Raw genomic sequence first — 13,891 nt, forward strand, 5'->3', positions numbered from 1 at the left:
TTTATTCTTGATCAGAGTCACTAGCCGAGTCGATATAGCCATTATACCTATCGAAATGTGGAAGACATTTTTCAAATCGGACCATTCATTAAAAAGTTATACGCAATCAAAAAAATGTTATGTATCACCCTCCCTCGAACTCTCTTTAGCCGAGGTATTAAATAGTCGGGACACCAACCCGACTACAGCGTCCTCTCTTGTTTTTATACCCGTTACTCGTAGAGTAAAAGGGTATATTGCATTCGTGCAAAAGTATGTAACAGCTAGAAGGAAGCATATCCGACCCTATAAAGTATATATATTCTTGTTCCGTCTGCCTGTCCGTATGAACGCTGAGATCTCGGAAACTATAAAAGCTAGAAGACTGACATTTTGCATGCAGATTCTAGGAGTTCCTACGCAGCGCAAGTTTGTTTCAAAAGGGTGCCACGCCCCCTTTAACGCCCACAATCGCTTATATACGCTTTTAAAAATTTAAATATTTTGGAAAAGTAAAAATTCAGTTTTATTGTGTTTCTCAATACCTATCGAAAAGTAGAAGAAATTTTTTTAATCGGACCATTCGTTAAAAAGTTACGGCAGATCAAAGTATTTCCATCTCCTTCGCTTCCCTTTAGCTGAGTAACGGGTATCTGATAGTCTGGGCACCCGACTATAGCGTTCTCTCTTGTTTTATGCTCCTTCTAGGCAACTGCGGAATTTTGATCCCTTTTTTCTTGAGCTGAGGCGGACTAATTATTCCCAAAATGAGCCTCTCTATAGGGCTTCATCTGAGTTTAACGCACTTCCAGCTGATATGCAATCAGACTATTTCCCAAATAAAACCATTTTTAAACATAGGTTAATTAATTATTTTGTAAATGTTAGTACGTAATATAATTTTTTGGATTGTATAAGTAGTCAGTTAAGGTATATCCGTTGGCGAAATAAATAAATATATAAACATTGCTGCTCATCTAAGTAGCGCGGTGAAAAAAATAAAAGGATTGGACTGGACTTCACAATAAATTCTATCTATCTTATAATCTAATTTTATAAAGGTATTGTCAAGGTTTTTCAGTAAGTTAGTAATAGGAATAAGTAGTTTAGCTCCTGAGTACAATGTGAGGTAATTAAAATTGGTAGTAAGTGTGAGTGCTGCGCCGAAGAGGTTGTCCTTGTAACTTAGAGATGGAGAGCCGTCCATAACGACAACTAGTTTTACGCTCTGTTATAATACACATCCTCAGTCGTACTTCCACTTTCTTTTGATCTCGTAGTGATGGCAGTCCACATTTGTTTTCGGTGGCGTCTAGGATGTAAGAGGCATTATAAGTAAGACACAAAAATATGGCTTAGTAAACATAAAATCATGCAACATTATATTAAAACAAACACCAAAGGAGAAAGCATGCACATTGAAAGGTTATAAGCAACAAAAACTTGTGAGTAAGTAGTAGAAAAATCTTTAGATTACCTATTACTGAACACTTGTGTCAAATTTTATTCTCAAGCGAGATCTGTTCCTTGGTGCCAGGGTCTTCATTGTTGTCACCCTTAATTCTGCTCATTCAGAAATAATTTTGGGACCTCATTACTTAAACTTTTTGCTTAATCGCAGATTACTTACCGCTCCCTTAAGAGTTTAAGAGTGCTAGGCCTCAAAATAAAAAACCCGAATATGATGGTACCCTGGGACCAATTTAGATAGTCAGCCACCTTCAAAACGCTACGCCAGGACTCGTTCTTCCTAACAAGAAAATATACTATCTCCAAGCTCGAGATCAAACTCATGATGATGAAGAGCCACAAGAAGAACGTGTAACTGTCTTGGGATTATAAAAGTTAATTAACCCTTTAAAATATATAATGATAAGTATTACGTTCGCATATCCGAGCTAAGTTTCTTGTTCCATTGTTTCTGTTGGGCAAAGTTCCTGACCTCCTTCTTTACTTTCATTATGCGAGTAGTCGTCAGGATAAACATGGTTATGTTGAATGCAATCAGCAGTATCATCGGTCCAAAGAAGTATATCAAGGCAGCATTATCTCCAGCTGTGGTTGAGAAGAGATGGAGCATGAAGACCCATCAACTTAATTGCAAATTGATATCGAAACTCACTGTAGATCCAACATTGGTTGGTGCCCATACGAGGTGCCCAATCCTCATCAACGACTTGGTCAGCTACGATGGTGAAACATGTCATGGCTAGAGCCATGCCCCAAGCGAATCCGTTGTAAGCCAGAAATCGATGCTCTGGCAGGTAGCGGTTCAATGAATGAGAGGTCCCACTGAACGTATTCCAGAGGTCCAGACTGATGACGGAAAGCCAAAAGAACGCGGCCATGACGAAAAAGTATCCCAAGAGTCCTATATATGATATTGGAAAAATTGGTGTTACTATATAGCTGCCCGTAGCCTAATAGCCAAATTTAACCTGATGTAGTGCAGGAGATCGACGGTAATTCCCACACGTTCCACAAGTTGAGGAGCAAAAGTAGGTGACTTATGAAAAGGGCGACCATGTAGCACATAAAGCACTTGCCATGCAAACTGTGTAGCTGCTTGATGTACAGGTACGCACTCACTGTGATCGTAAAAGCCATACATATCAAAGATATTACCATTACTGTGGAAAGAGAAGGACTGTCAAGATCAAAGAAGATTTGAGCTGTATTCAAGTGCTAGCTTACCAATGGTCTGCCACAATGGTGAGGATTCAGAGAGGGGAACCATGCCAACACCTTTGAAGTCAAAAGAAAATATAAATATTTATTTTTTTACGCGAACTATTCGGAAAATAAGTAAGCACGTGTATTAGGATTTAGTGAAAAAAATATTTATACCCGTTACTCGTAGATTAAAAGGGTATATTGTATTCGTGCAAAAGTATTTAACAGCTAGAAGAAAGCGTTTCCGACCCCATAAATTATTATTATTATATTCTTGATCAGCATCACTAGACGAGTCGATCTAGCCTTGTCCGTCTGTCCGTCTGTTTCTACGCAAACTAGTCTCTCAGTTTTTGAGCTATCGGAATGAAACTTTCCCAAAAGTATTCTTTCTATTGCAGGTAGTATATAGCCTAGGTAGCCCCCCTAGGAAGGATCGGAAAAAAAAACGTTGAACAAACTCTAACTTCGGTGTTTTCTCAAATATTACCTTCTACTCTTGGGAATATTATTTCTTATGTATTTCCGAATTTCGAATTAAATATTTAAAAAATCGGATCACTTTATCATATAGCTGCCATAGGAACGGTCGAAAAATTAAATGGAAATTATTAGGAAAAAAATTATATCTTTGATGATTTTTATTACATTCTCTTCTACTCTGGGATATGACTATTTTTAAATAATTCCAAATTTTGATTTAAATTTTAAAAAGATCGAACTAATATATCATATAGCTGTCATAGAAACGATCAAAAAATTAATGTGAAATAATAGAAAATTTAACATTTTTGCGATTTGAAAATTAATAGAATGATCTGCAAGGGTATATAAGCTTCGGCTTGCCGAACCTAGCTTCCTTTCTTGTTTTTCTGGGTGTTGAGTTTATCTATGTTAACATCTAGTTCCTGTGATGTCTTTTGTTTACCTGTCCCTAGACAGAAGAGGCTAAGTTTTTAAATCTTTGGCTAAAAAAGTTTGATTTTGCAGAGCAGATTAGTTTGGTAACCGTTTTCTCAGAGATACAAATATGCTGTGGTGTTGTAAAGTGTGGTGTTTTGTATCTTTTTACAATACAAACTACTAAATTAACAATGCGACTGATCGTAGAAAAAAGACTTACAAGAATTAAAGATATTTGGTTGTACGGGATTTCTGTAACAGCCCGATAAAGACAAGATCTGTGTGAAAAAGGATAAAATGGCAACACTAACCTGAGGTCAGGCTTCCAGATACTGTGGTTCGATCCTTGATCCATTTCATATAGTATGATACTTTTGTGTACACACTAAATGTACCGATATCAGTGCAATTCATAGATCCGTAGCTAACAAAACCATACTGGAAAACCCGCTTAATTCCTCCATAGGATCGTTCCGCGCTCAATGGGCCTCCCGAGTCGCCTATACATGTTCGACTGGTCTGACTGCCGGCACATATCTGGGATTCATCAGTTTGAAGTCTATACTTTATTTCACAAAACCAGCGACCGCCTTTATATACTGTGGTTGTTAGAAGACTCTGACTGGATTCTTGATTTTCCGTTTTACCCCACCCAGTGACCTTAAATACTGAAAGGTCTTCCATTTGTTCACCGACGAGTAGGCATATCGGCCTAACATAGTCTAAAAAATAGATTTTAATTTAAAGAGGTCCTTGCTGATTGTTCAATTAAGTTACCTGAAAATGTCACTTCGCTTGCCATTCGAAGCAGGGCTATGTCGAATTTTAGTTCCTGTCTCTTGTTGTAGTTTTGGTGAATAATTTTTTTATCAACATCTATTAAATAGGACTTTGGAATGCAATTTTCCGAAGGGCAACCTATTTGTGGATCCTCGGTTTGGTGATCCCCCAAAAGTACATATGTGTAACTAAAGATCAGGCAATGAGCGGCCGTAAGTACGAAACCTTTAAAAGAATATTTTGACATTATTAGGAATTATATAATTTATATTCAAATTTAATACATACGTGAAGTGATAAGAGATCCGCTACACCTGTATTGATTTACCCTATTATGCGAGATAACTAGCACCATCCATGGATTCTGGTAAGTACTTGTTTCTGTACCTCCTGCAATCCTAAAAGTTCCTGGATCAGTCCTTGATACTGCACAATTCCCATCAAGCAAGTACGCCGATCCTTCGCTTGTCCCAATTAATAGGAAGGCCAGAACCACGATTCCCGCTTTGACACCACTCATGTTATTGCACCGACTGAATCAATAACTTATACGGGCTTGGCCTTATATTCTGAAACGCTTGTATCTGTAAAGAAAGATATTTGGGTAAGGTGCGCAATCCAAGTGTCGATGCTGGAACTAAGAAGGGGCATACAAAGAGTTGGAGGAAAATAACAGGGTGAAATGTCAACCTTATTATAAGGCATTGTCATGTAAGGACTTTTCCTTCGGCTGGGATAGACTTTAGTCCCGCCAGGGTCCTCTTAAGTTAAATTTGGGACTGGGAGTTGCCGCCGAAATTTTGTTTGCGAGTCTCCGTGGCCTGGGTCTACACTTGAAGCTGATGATCTCCAGGGCTTTATCGCATCAAAACTCTCTTTTTCAGCAGGACCTGATATGGTCCCTAGTTGCATTTTAAAAAAATGTGCAAATTTTTTTTTCAGCCCTCTAACAATCCTGTTCAAGATGTCGTTAAATCAATGTAATTTTCCGTCAGCTTGGAAGGAATCTTTAATTGTGCCGCTGTTTAAAAAAGGTAATAGGGCTGAAATTGCTAAATATCGTGGGATTGCTATGCTCAGTGCTATTCCTAAATTATTCGACAAATTAATAACTTCTCAATTGCAGCATCAATGTCGGTCGCTTATTTCGCCATGTCAACATGGCTTCACCAGGTGCCGATCTACTACCACTAATTTGCTTGAATTTACCTCATTAGTAAACCGTGGCTTTCTTCATAAGCAGCAAACTGATGTTATTTTGACGGATTTTTCCAAAGCTTTTGATATCAAGTTAGCAGTACAACTCCTTAAATGTTAACTTTTCCAAAATGTTTTTAAATGGGATTTTGCAGTTATTTATCCGTAAATTATTCGTGAAAGAAAAAATTTTGTCGCTCTTAATTTAAGATTTATTTTTTAAAAAAACATAGTGTTCTGCTAAGTTGATATCAAGTTAGCAGTACAACTTTTCAAATGTTAACTTTTTCGAAATGTTTTTAGCTGACATTTTGCCGTGTAGCGCTTGCTCAGAAAAAACATTTGTAGCGCCATCTGTTGGTCAGTCGTAAAGGGGTACTCCGTTGCCACTAGAGCAGCGGTCGGCACACACATACAATAACATTTTGTTTAATATTTGTAGGAGTAAATTGCACTGGGCAGATTATCAGAGTGTGTGTACAGACCGCTTTCCTACAGTATACGTGAGCGAGCAGCGGCTGGGCAGAACAAAACCCTATGCTCATTTAATAGGACGCTGCCGACCGCTGCACTAGAGCTAGGATGAGAGTGGGAGGCATAGGTAGGATAGCGCGAGAGAGCAACAGTGGCAAGTGTCAACTATCTTCGCTTTCACCCTGGTTCGATCTGGAGTTACCGCCACTTTTCCGGCGTGGGGATCGGTCTTTCCGTCTGTGGCAGCTGAAGTGTTAAGTCCAAATTTTTACTGGTGACAAAGAAATTCGAAAAAAGTACTCGCGAGTGCTGAAACACATTGCCAGCGGAAAGGAATTCTAATTAAATCGGCAGCGAGCCGTAAATAAAGGGTGAGGAAAAGAAAAGCGAGGGGATAGGCCGGTTGGTAATAATTTTTGGGGTTTTTATAGGCAACCGCTTGTGGGTTCGAAGGCCACCGAGAAGAGAGAGGGCGAATTCGACTGAAGAGAACTGGGCGCATGCGCAAACACAGCAATATCCAGCGAGCAAGTTTAACGCCAGCGTTTCGACAAGGAACAACGCAGTGCCCCAGGCAGGGCGTAAACGCCATCATAGATAAGTCGTATCCCTCTATAACCCATGCCCCGGCCCAAAGAAATCCGCATCCAAGTAATCCAGTGCACAGATTAGGCGACGAACTACCGTCAAGAGGTTAATCGAGGAATGAAACTTTCCCAAAAGTATTCTTTCTATTGCAGGTAGTATATATGTCGGAACCAAACGGATCGGACAACTATATCTTATTGCTCCCATAGGAACGATCGGAAAAAAAAACGTTGAAAAAATTCTAACTTCGGTGTTTTCTCAAATATTACCTTCTACTCTTGGGAATATTATTTCTTATGTATTTCTGAATTTCGAATTAAATATTTAAAAAATCGGATCACTTTATCATATAGCTGCCATAGGAACGGTCGAAAAATTAAATGGAAATTATTAGGAAAAAAATTATATCTTTGATGATTTTTATTACATTCTCTTCTACTCTGGGATATGACTATTTTTAAATAATTCCAAATTTTGATTTTAATTTTAAAAAGATCGAACTAATATATCATATAGCTGTCATAGAAACGATCAAAAAACAAGAAAGGAAGCTAGCTTCGGCCAGCCGAAGCTTATATACCCTTGCAGATCATTCCTATTAATTAACAAATCGCAAAAATGTTCAATTTTCTAATATTTATCATTAATTTTCCGATGGTTCCTATGACAGCTATATGATATAGTCGTCCGATTTTGATCAAATTAAAATTGAAATTCGGAATTATTTAAAAAGAGTCATATCCTAGAGTAGAAGATAATACAATAAAAACCAAAAAGCTAGAATTTATTTCCTATTACTTTTCCATTAATTTTCCGATCGTTCCTATGGCAGCTATATGATATAGTCGTCCGATTTTGATTAAATTAAAATTGAAATTCGGAAATATTTAAAAAGAGTCATATCCTAGAGTAGAAGATAATACAATAAAAACCAAAGAAGCTAGAATTTATTTCCTATTACTTTTCCATTAATTTTCCGATCGTTCCTATGGCAGCTATATGATATAGTCGTCCGATTTCGATCAAATTAAAATTGAAATTCGGAAATATTTAAAAAGAGTCATATTCTAGAGCAGAAGATAATACAACAAAAACCAAAGAAGCTAGAATTTATTTCCTATTACTTTTCCATTAATTTTCCGATCGTTCCTATGGCAGCTATATGATATAGTAGTCCGATTTTTTAAATAATTAATTCGAAATTCAGAAATATTAAAAAAATAACATCCCCAAAAGTAGAAGGTAATATTTCAAAAAACACCGAAGTTAGAATTTTTTAAAGTTTTTTTTTCCGATTGTTCCTATGGGAGCTATAAGATATAGTTGTCCGATCCGGTCGGCTCCGACATATAGTTTCATCCCGATAGCTCAAAAACTGAGAGACTAGTTTGCGTAGAAACAGACAGACGGACAGACGGACAGACGGACAGACGGTCAGACGGACAGACGGACAGACGGACAGACGGACAGACGGACAGACGGACAGACGGACATGGCTAGATCGACTCGTCTAGTGATGCTGATCAAGAATATATATACTTTATGGGGTCGGAAACGTCTCCTTCACTGCGTTGCAAACTTCTGACTGAAATCATAATACCCTCTGCAAGGGTATAATTAATGTGAAATAATAGAAAATTTAACATTTTTGCGATTTGAAAATTAATAGAATGATCTGCAAGGGTATATAAGCTTCGGCTTGCCGAACCTAGCTTCCTTTCTTGTTTTTCTGGGTGTTGAGTTTATCTATGTTAACATCTAGTTCCTGTGATGTCTTTTGTTTACCTGTCCCTAGACAGAAGAGGCTAAGTTTTTAAATCTTTGGCTAAAAAAGTTTGATTTTGCAGAGCAGATTAGTTTGGTAACCGTTTTCTCAGAGATACAAATATGCTGTGGTGTTGTAAAGTGTGGTGTTTTGTATCTTTTTACAATACAAACTACTAAATTAACAATGCGACTGATCGTAGACAAAAGACTTACAAGAATTAAAGATATTTGGTTGTACGGGATTTCTGTAACAGCCCGATAAAGACAAGATCTGTGTGAAAAAGGATAAAATGGCAACACTAACCTGAAGTCAGGCTTCCAGATACTGTGGTTCGATCCTTGATCCATTTCATATAGTATGATACTCTTGTGTACACACTAAATGTACCGATAAACCCCAATTTTTGGGGTTTTTATAGGCAACCGCTTGTGGGTTCGAAGGCCACCGAGAAGATGGAGGGCGAATTCGACTGAAGAGAACTGGGCGCATGCGCAAACACAGCAATATCCAGCGAGCAAGTTTAACGCCAGCGTTTCTACAAGGAACAACGCAGTGCCCCAGGCAGGGCGTAAACGCCATCATAGATAAGTCGTATCCCTCTATAACCCATGCCCCGGCCCAAAGAAATCCGCATCCAAGTAATCCAGTGCACAGATTAGGCGACGAACTACCGTCAAGAGGTTAATCGAGGCGAAAAACAACCCAGGTTCGATCGAACCTAGTCGCCAGTTTCGCCGCGCGCTGAAGGCCTGCACTACGTCGCCGCCGCGATCTGCGATCAAGAGTTATTTAAAGTTTAAAAAATATATTAGTTCGAGCCGCAAATACCCTTCGTTCCGGCCAAATCCCGATCCGGGAGTCGACCGGGAATAAGCGCCACGGAAAGGCGAAGAAATTAATGTCGGTTTAAGGTTAGGTAATAAGTGCTAGTTCGTCAAAAGAAGAAAAAGTTTATTTTATTTTTGTTTGGTGATAGTGTCATTTGGGGATTTAATTTGATTTAAGCCCCAGTTTAAGTGATTGTTTTAAAGGATGCCCACAAAGCCCTAATATTCCCCTGGCCCGTAATGTCCCATATTTCTGTGTGTGTTATTTTTCTTATCCCTATCTAGCTTCATCGTATCGACTAAAGCGCTTTCGTCGGAGGATGGAAAAAGTGTGGTGAGTGGCCAAAAACATTTATTTAAAACCCCTTTTAAATAGGCGATAATCCAAATAAAAGAAAAAGTTATAATTTAACCTTAAAAGAAGAAAACGAATATGAGGAATTAGAGAAAATAAAACTGCCACACTCAGAGAAAAGAAAAGTATAAAAAAAAAATGAAAATTTAAAGAGAGCTTAAATCGAATATGAGTGGCTTGGGGCATCTTTTCAATAAAAGGGTAAAATATTTAAAAATAATAAATCTGAAGGAAGTCAAATTAAATGGGGAAAATAAATTAACTAAATATTAAATGGAACTTTTCCAAATCGAATAACAAAAATCCCCATGTTGCACTTAACCATATTTACATATATACAAAGTTTTAAAAATCTTATTTAACTATTTATTATATTTTAACCTATTTATATATTTATTGTCTATATTTATATATTTATTTCATGCATGTTCTTATTTAGTTTAAGTGATGGTTTTTATGTTTTTAGCTGGTAAATAAATTGTATAATGTCTAACTAATTTGAAAAGTGGCCGCAGCTAGCGTTGTCTGCAATATAGGGTAGCACTTGGTTAAAGGGGTCGCTCAGGCTGTCAAGCGACGAAGGGAATAAGCGACCAAAGGTAGGGTGGGCAAACCGAGACCTCCACGTCATCCAGGGAGGCGAAGGGGAAATTGTCAGGGAACGTAGTGTTGTATTGTGTGTGTATTTCTCGACCCGGTTTTAAGTTCGGTGACGCACGCGAGTATCCAAATATTATTAGCAAGTCATCGGTACGGTATACGAGTCATCGGCAAGATCATCACACCCAAAGCCGAGAGCCAGAGCCGGAAATATCTTTCGCGTGCGCCGATGGCTTGAGACACCAACTAGCCTAAAATTATGGTTATGAGAGTAGCGGTTCGTTACAGCCGTTATTTATCCGTACATTATTCGTAAAAGAAAAAATTTAGTTGCTCTTGTTTTAACCTTTTTTTTTAAATCATAGTTGTTCTGCTAACATATGTTTGTACAACGCGGACGGTAGCAGAGCTCTGCTGACGTCGACGTCAAATGTGTAAAATTCCCACGATTTCTGCGTCGGGCTCACGTTAATGTTGATTGTGCAACCGGGCTCGAAGAGGTAGATTTTGGGGAAGCAACCGGGGTGGGTCGCCGGTAATGGTACACCGGTGGAGGCAGAGGCTTGGCGCCTGGCTACGATCACCCAAAAATGCACGCGGGAATGGGGGTTTAATAGACACGCAGGTTTTCAATCTTCAGATATAATATATTATTATATTAACGCTACTCACTCAGGCTCTAACTAAATCCGATTTGTGTTTCTTGGCGGCAGATAATCCTTGCTGCTCCTTGTGGCGGGTATAAATTACGCACTGTTGCTGTGTGCCGGGAAATGACTGGCGGACTGGGGTCGCGAGCGATCGCGTGTGTCTTTGTTCAATCTCTACCCACGACTGTCTGTCTCTTCTCGTGCTGGCTTTTCAACTGGCTCATGGTGGAACTATACAAGGTGATCTCGTCGCGAGAGCTGCCCTCTTTTGAGGACGTTATTTGTGCCAGTCTCTATCTAGCTTTCTCATTCTATCGCTTAAGAGAGACAGAGAGGTAAACATATTTAACGTCCTCAGCAGAGCTGACGAGACCACCTTGTATAGTTCCACCATGAACTGGCTCTTCGCTCTCTCGCCCATGGTGGAACTATTCAAGGTGGTCTCGTCGCGAGAGCTGCCCTCTTTTGAGGACGTTATTTATGTCAGTCTCTATCTAGCTATCTCATTCTATCGCCTAAGAGAGACAGAGAGGTAAACATATTTAACCCTCTAAGACGTAAGCATGCCTCAAGGCACGTATTATTTTCGCGCGAAAAAACATAAAATAAATGATAAGTCTCGTTAGAAGCTTCGGAGAGCTTTCAAGCCTGAGACTCATAATTTTGTCTGCCTTTTATCAACCGCCAAAAAATATTTAAACAATTGAAAAAATGTTAGTTTATTTGTTAAGACCAAAAACGTAATACGTGCCTTCAGGCACGCAAGTCTTAGAGGGTTAACGTCCTCAGCAAAGCTGACGAGACCACCTTGTATAGTTCCACCATGATCGCAGCAAGCTCTTTGATCTGCTGAATGATGTACACATCGTCTCTCCCTGTGCACTTCACATGCACGATCTCACGACGCGTAAACACCGCAGAGAGTGTTTTATGCTTTTTCTTTAAAAATGATAAAGCTCTCTCTCGAAAGCTGCTCATTTACATAGAGAGCTGCCGGTGAGTCAAAACCAAGCAAGTGAATGGTCAGTTGTTGTTGATTTGATCGCCGGTAGGTGCCCAGTGCGCGTAGAAGGGCTACCTTTTCCCTCGTGGTTTCCAATCTAACAATGATTGGAGGGTCGACCAGCGAACTTTGCATTTTTCGAGCCCTGAAAATATCGCGAACTCTTGGGGTTGGGGTTATGTTGTTGAAGAGCCATCCAAGCCTTTCCCCTTCAACAAAAGGAACCCCATGCATACGTACTGCACATGCTTCGGTTTCAGCACGTTGCGCCTGGAGTTTTCCTTCCACGGCTCCAACTTGGAGTTTCAGTGGCCGTAGTTCTGCGACCTCCTGCTCCAGTAGCGAAAGTCGATCGGCCATCTGCTTCATCTCGGTGGTGACATCCAACAGTTTTGCCTGCAGCACCTTGAGCATTCGATCCTCGGCTTCCCGCATGGTGGCCTTGATCAGAATGGCCTGTTCTTCGAATCGGCTGTTCATCGCCGCGATTAACATTGGGGAGGTGGTGTCGACGGTAGCATCTGAAGGTCGGCCTCGCTTGTGGATTGCGCCAGAGGTCTCCTTCAGGCGTTTTCCTTCCGGCAGAACCATCTCAAAAGTGCGAAAAGTTTTGCTATTGTTTCCAGTGTCGTTTATTTTATTTTGTTTTGTGGTCCGCTTCCTTGTTGTTTGAGTGTTTTGTTTTGCTCTGTTGAGTGGTTTGGAGCAAGCGGACTCTGAATTAAGTTGGTGTGTGTGCGGTCGCGTTAGGCAAAATTGTTTTTATTATTGCGGCTTTAATATTATGTTGTCCGATGGTTTTTGAACAAATTGACCGGCTAGTATGGTAGGATAAAGATTTGAGAAGGTTTTTGTCCAGTAGAAGTTTATTCAAACGCGAAAAAACTTGACCTTAGACGAGCGCAGAAAAAACACGACCTTTCTTTATAACTTTATGTCTCATTCCTATCGTCCAGAAGTCACTTCTTAGTAACTTCTGGAAGATAGAAACACGACAGAACACATTTTACAAAAACAAACAAGAGAGAACGCTATAGTCGGGTTGGTGTCCCGACTATCTAATATCCGTCACTCTGCTTAAGGGAGTGCGAACGCTGTACTCGGGTTGGTGTCCCGACTAATAACACAGGCCAACAGTGTTTTTGGTGCAGCCCTATGGGCATTAAATTGTGTTAATATAGACGGATATAAGCATATCTGCATACTTAGTTTTCGAGTTTATCGGGTAGTATTTGTGCAATCGCGGTTTGAAAAAAGTAGCAACATTTTATATTTTCATTTAAGATATCTTCGAGGGTCTGTGCTTAGTTGTAAAAAAATTGCTTAGATGCCCTTCTACATAATTGCATTTAAGGTTCCATCATTATTTGAGTTAATAAAAGCCTATGAGCCATTGAAGTAATTTGTTCACCTCTATTCCCAACCAACTTGATGCGGTGAACAGGCTTAAAAAAATACAAGGAAAAATATGTGCCCTAAAATCTCAACCTTCAGCCGTAGTGGAACATTTCTTCCCGACGGGGGTGACTTCGGCGATCCGAATGCGATATCGCGGAAGTCACTTCCAGAAGTGACTTAGGCGACACTTCTAGAAGTGTCGCCTTAGTGGAACAGTTCTTCCCGACGGGGGTGACTTCGGCGATCCGAATGCGATATCGTGCAAGTCACTTGTAGAAGTGTCGCCGAAGTCACTTCTGGAAGTTACTCAGAAGACACTTGTAGACGATACCTAGAAGACCCTTTCCCAATTGGAAAAAAATTTTTTTTGTGCTCATTCTTCATGTTTATTTTTTCAAGACATTTATTGAAATATATAGTTACAAAAGCATTGCGGCATGTAAGCACGGTCCATAAGCTTGTAGGAAATGGCGCTGTATTATTTTATTTAAGTCCAGCTCCGTGTTCCGTCTATAAAAATGCTTAGAACAACAAAAAAATAATTAATATTGTGCCATATACAAATCGGAGGAGGTATTTACCTTTTATAATTAAATAAGTGGAGTACAGTTAAGTTTTCGGTTTGCCCAGAGTTTCACGCCAAGTAATTCCTTTTGCTTTCGCACGACAGCCTTGTACACGCTTTAATCTCGATTT

The 13,891-nt window shown here is 39.5% G+C and overlaps 1 protein-coding gene across 2 annotated transcripts; it reads right to left on the bottom strand.

The window, feature by feature from the left end:
* Positions 1-846: 846 nt before the first annotated feature.
* LOC123002699 (uncharacterized) lies at positions 847-10,958 on the bottom strand. 2 transcript variants are annotated; one of them, XM_070213296.1, is made up of 12 exons: positions 10,817-10,958; positions 8,666-9,134; positions 4,624-4,919; positions 4,333-4,560; positions 3,867-4,277; positions 2,674-2,724; positions 2,418-2,609; positions 2,102-2,350; positions 1,863-2,034; positions 1,610-1,804; positions 1,457-1,542; positions 847-1,291 (listed from the first exon to the last, which is right to left on the bottom strand). In XM_070213296.1, the coding sequence occupies exons 3-11, from the start codon at positions 4,853-4,855 to the stop codon at positions 1,476-1,478; spliced, it is 1,797 nt and encodes a 598-aa protein (XP_070069397.1). In that variant the 5' UTR covers positions 4,856-4,919; positions 8,666-9,134; positions 10,817-10,958; the 3' UTR covers positions 847-1,291; positions 1,457-1,475. The 2 variants fall into 2 exon arrangements, with proteins under 2 accessions (XP_070069397.1, XP_044249041.2); XM_044393106.2 differs by lacking the exon at positions 8,666-9,134.
* Between the last annotated feature and the right edge of the window lie 2,933 nt (positions 10,959-13,891).

The sequence above is a fragment of the Drosophila takahashii genome, chromosome 2R (genome assembly GCF_030179915.1).
Source record: "Drosophila takahashii strain IR98-3 E-12201 chromosome 2R, DtakHiC1v2, whole genome shotgun sequence".
NCBI classification, from domain to species: Eukaryota; Metazoa; Arthropoda; class Insecta; order Diptera; family Drosophilidae; genus Drosophila; species Drosophila takahashii.

Coding starts and splice junctions, on each gene's coding strand:
- LOC123002699 (XM_044393106.2), bottom strand. CDS start 4,855: ATGAGTGGTGTCAAAGCGGGAATCGTGGTTCTGGCCTTCCTATTAATT. Junction 2,351..2,417: donor GATCTCCTGCACTACATCAG/GTTAAATTTGGC, acceptor TATCATATATAG/GACTCTTGGGATACTTTTTC. Junction 1,543..1,609: donor CTTAAACTCTTAAGGGAGCG/GTAAGTAATCTG, acceptor CTGAATGAGCAG/AATTAAGGGTGACAACAATG.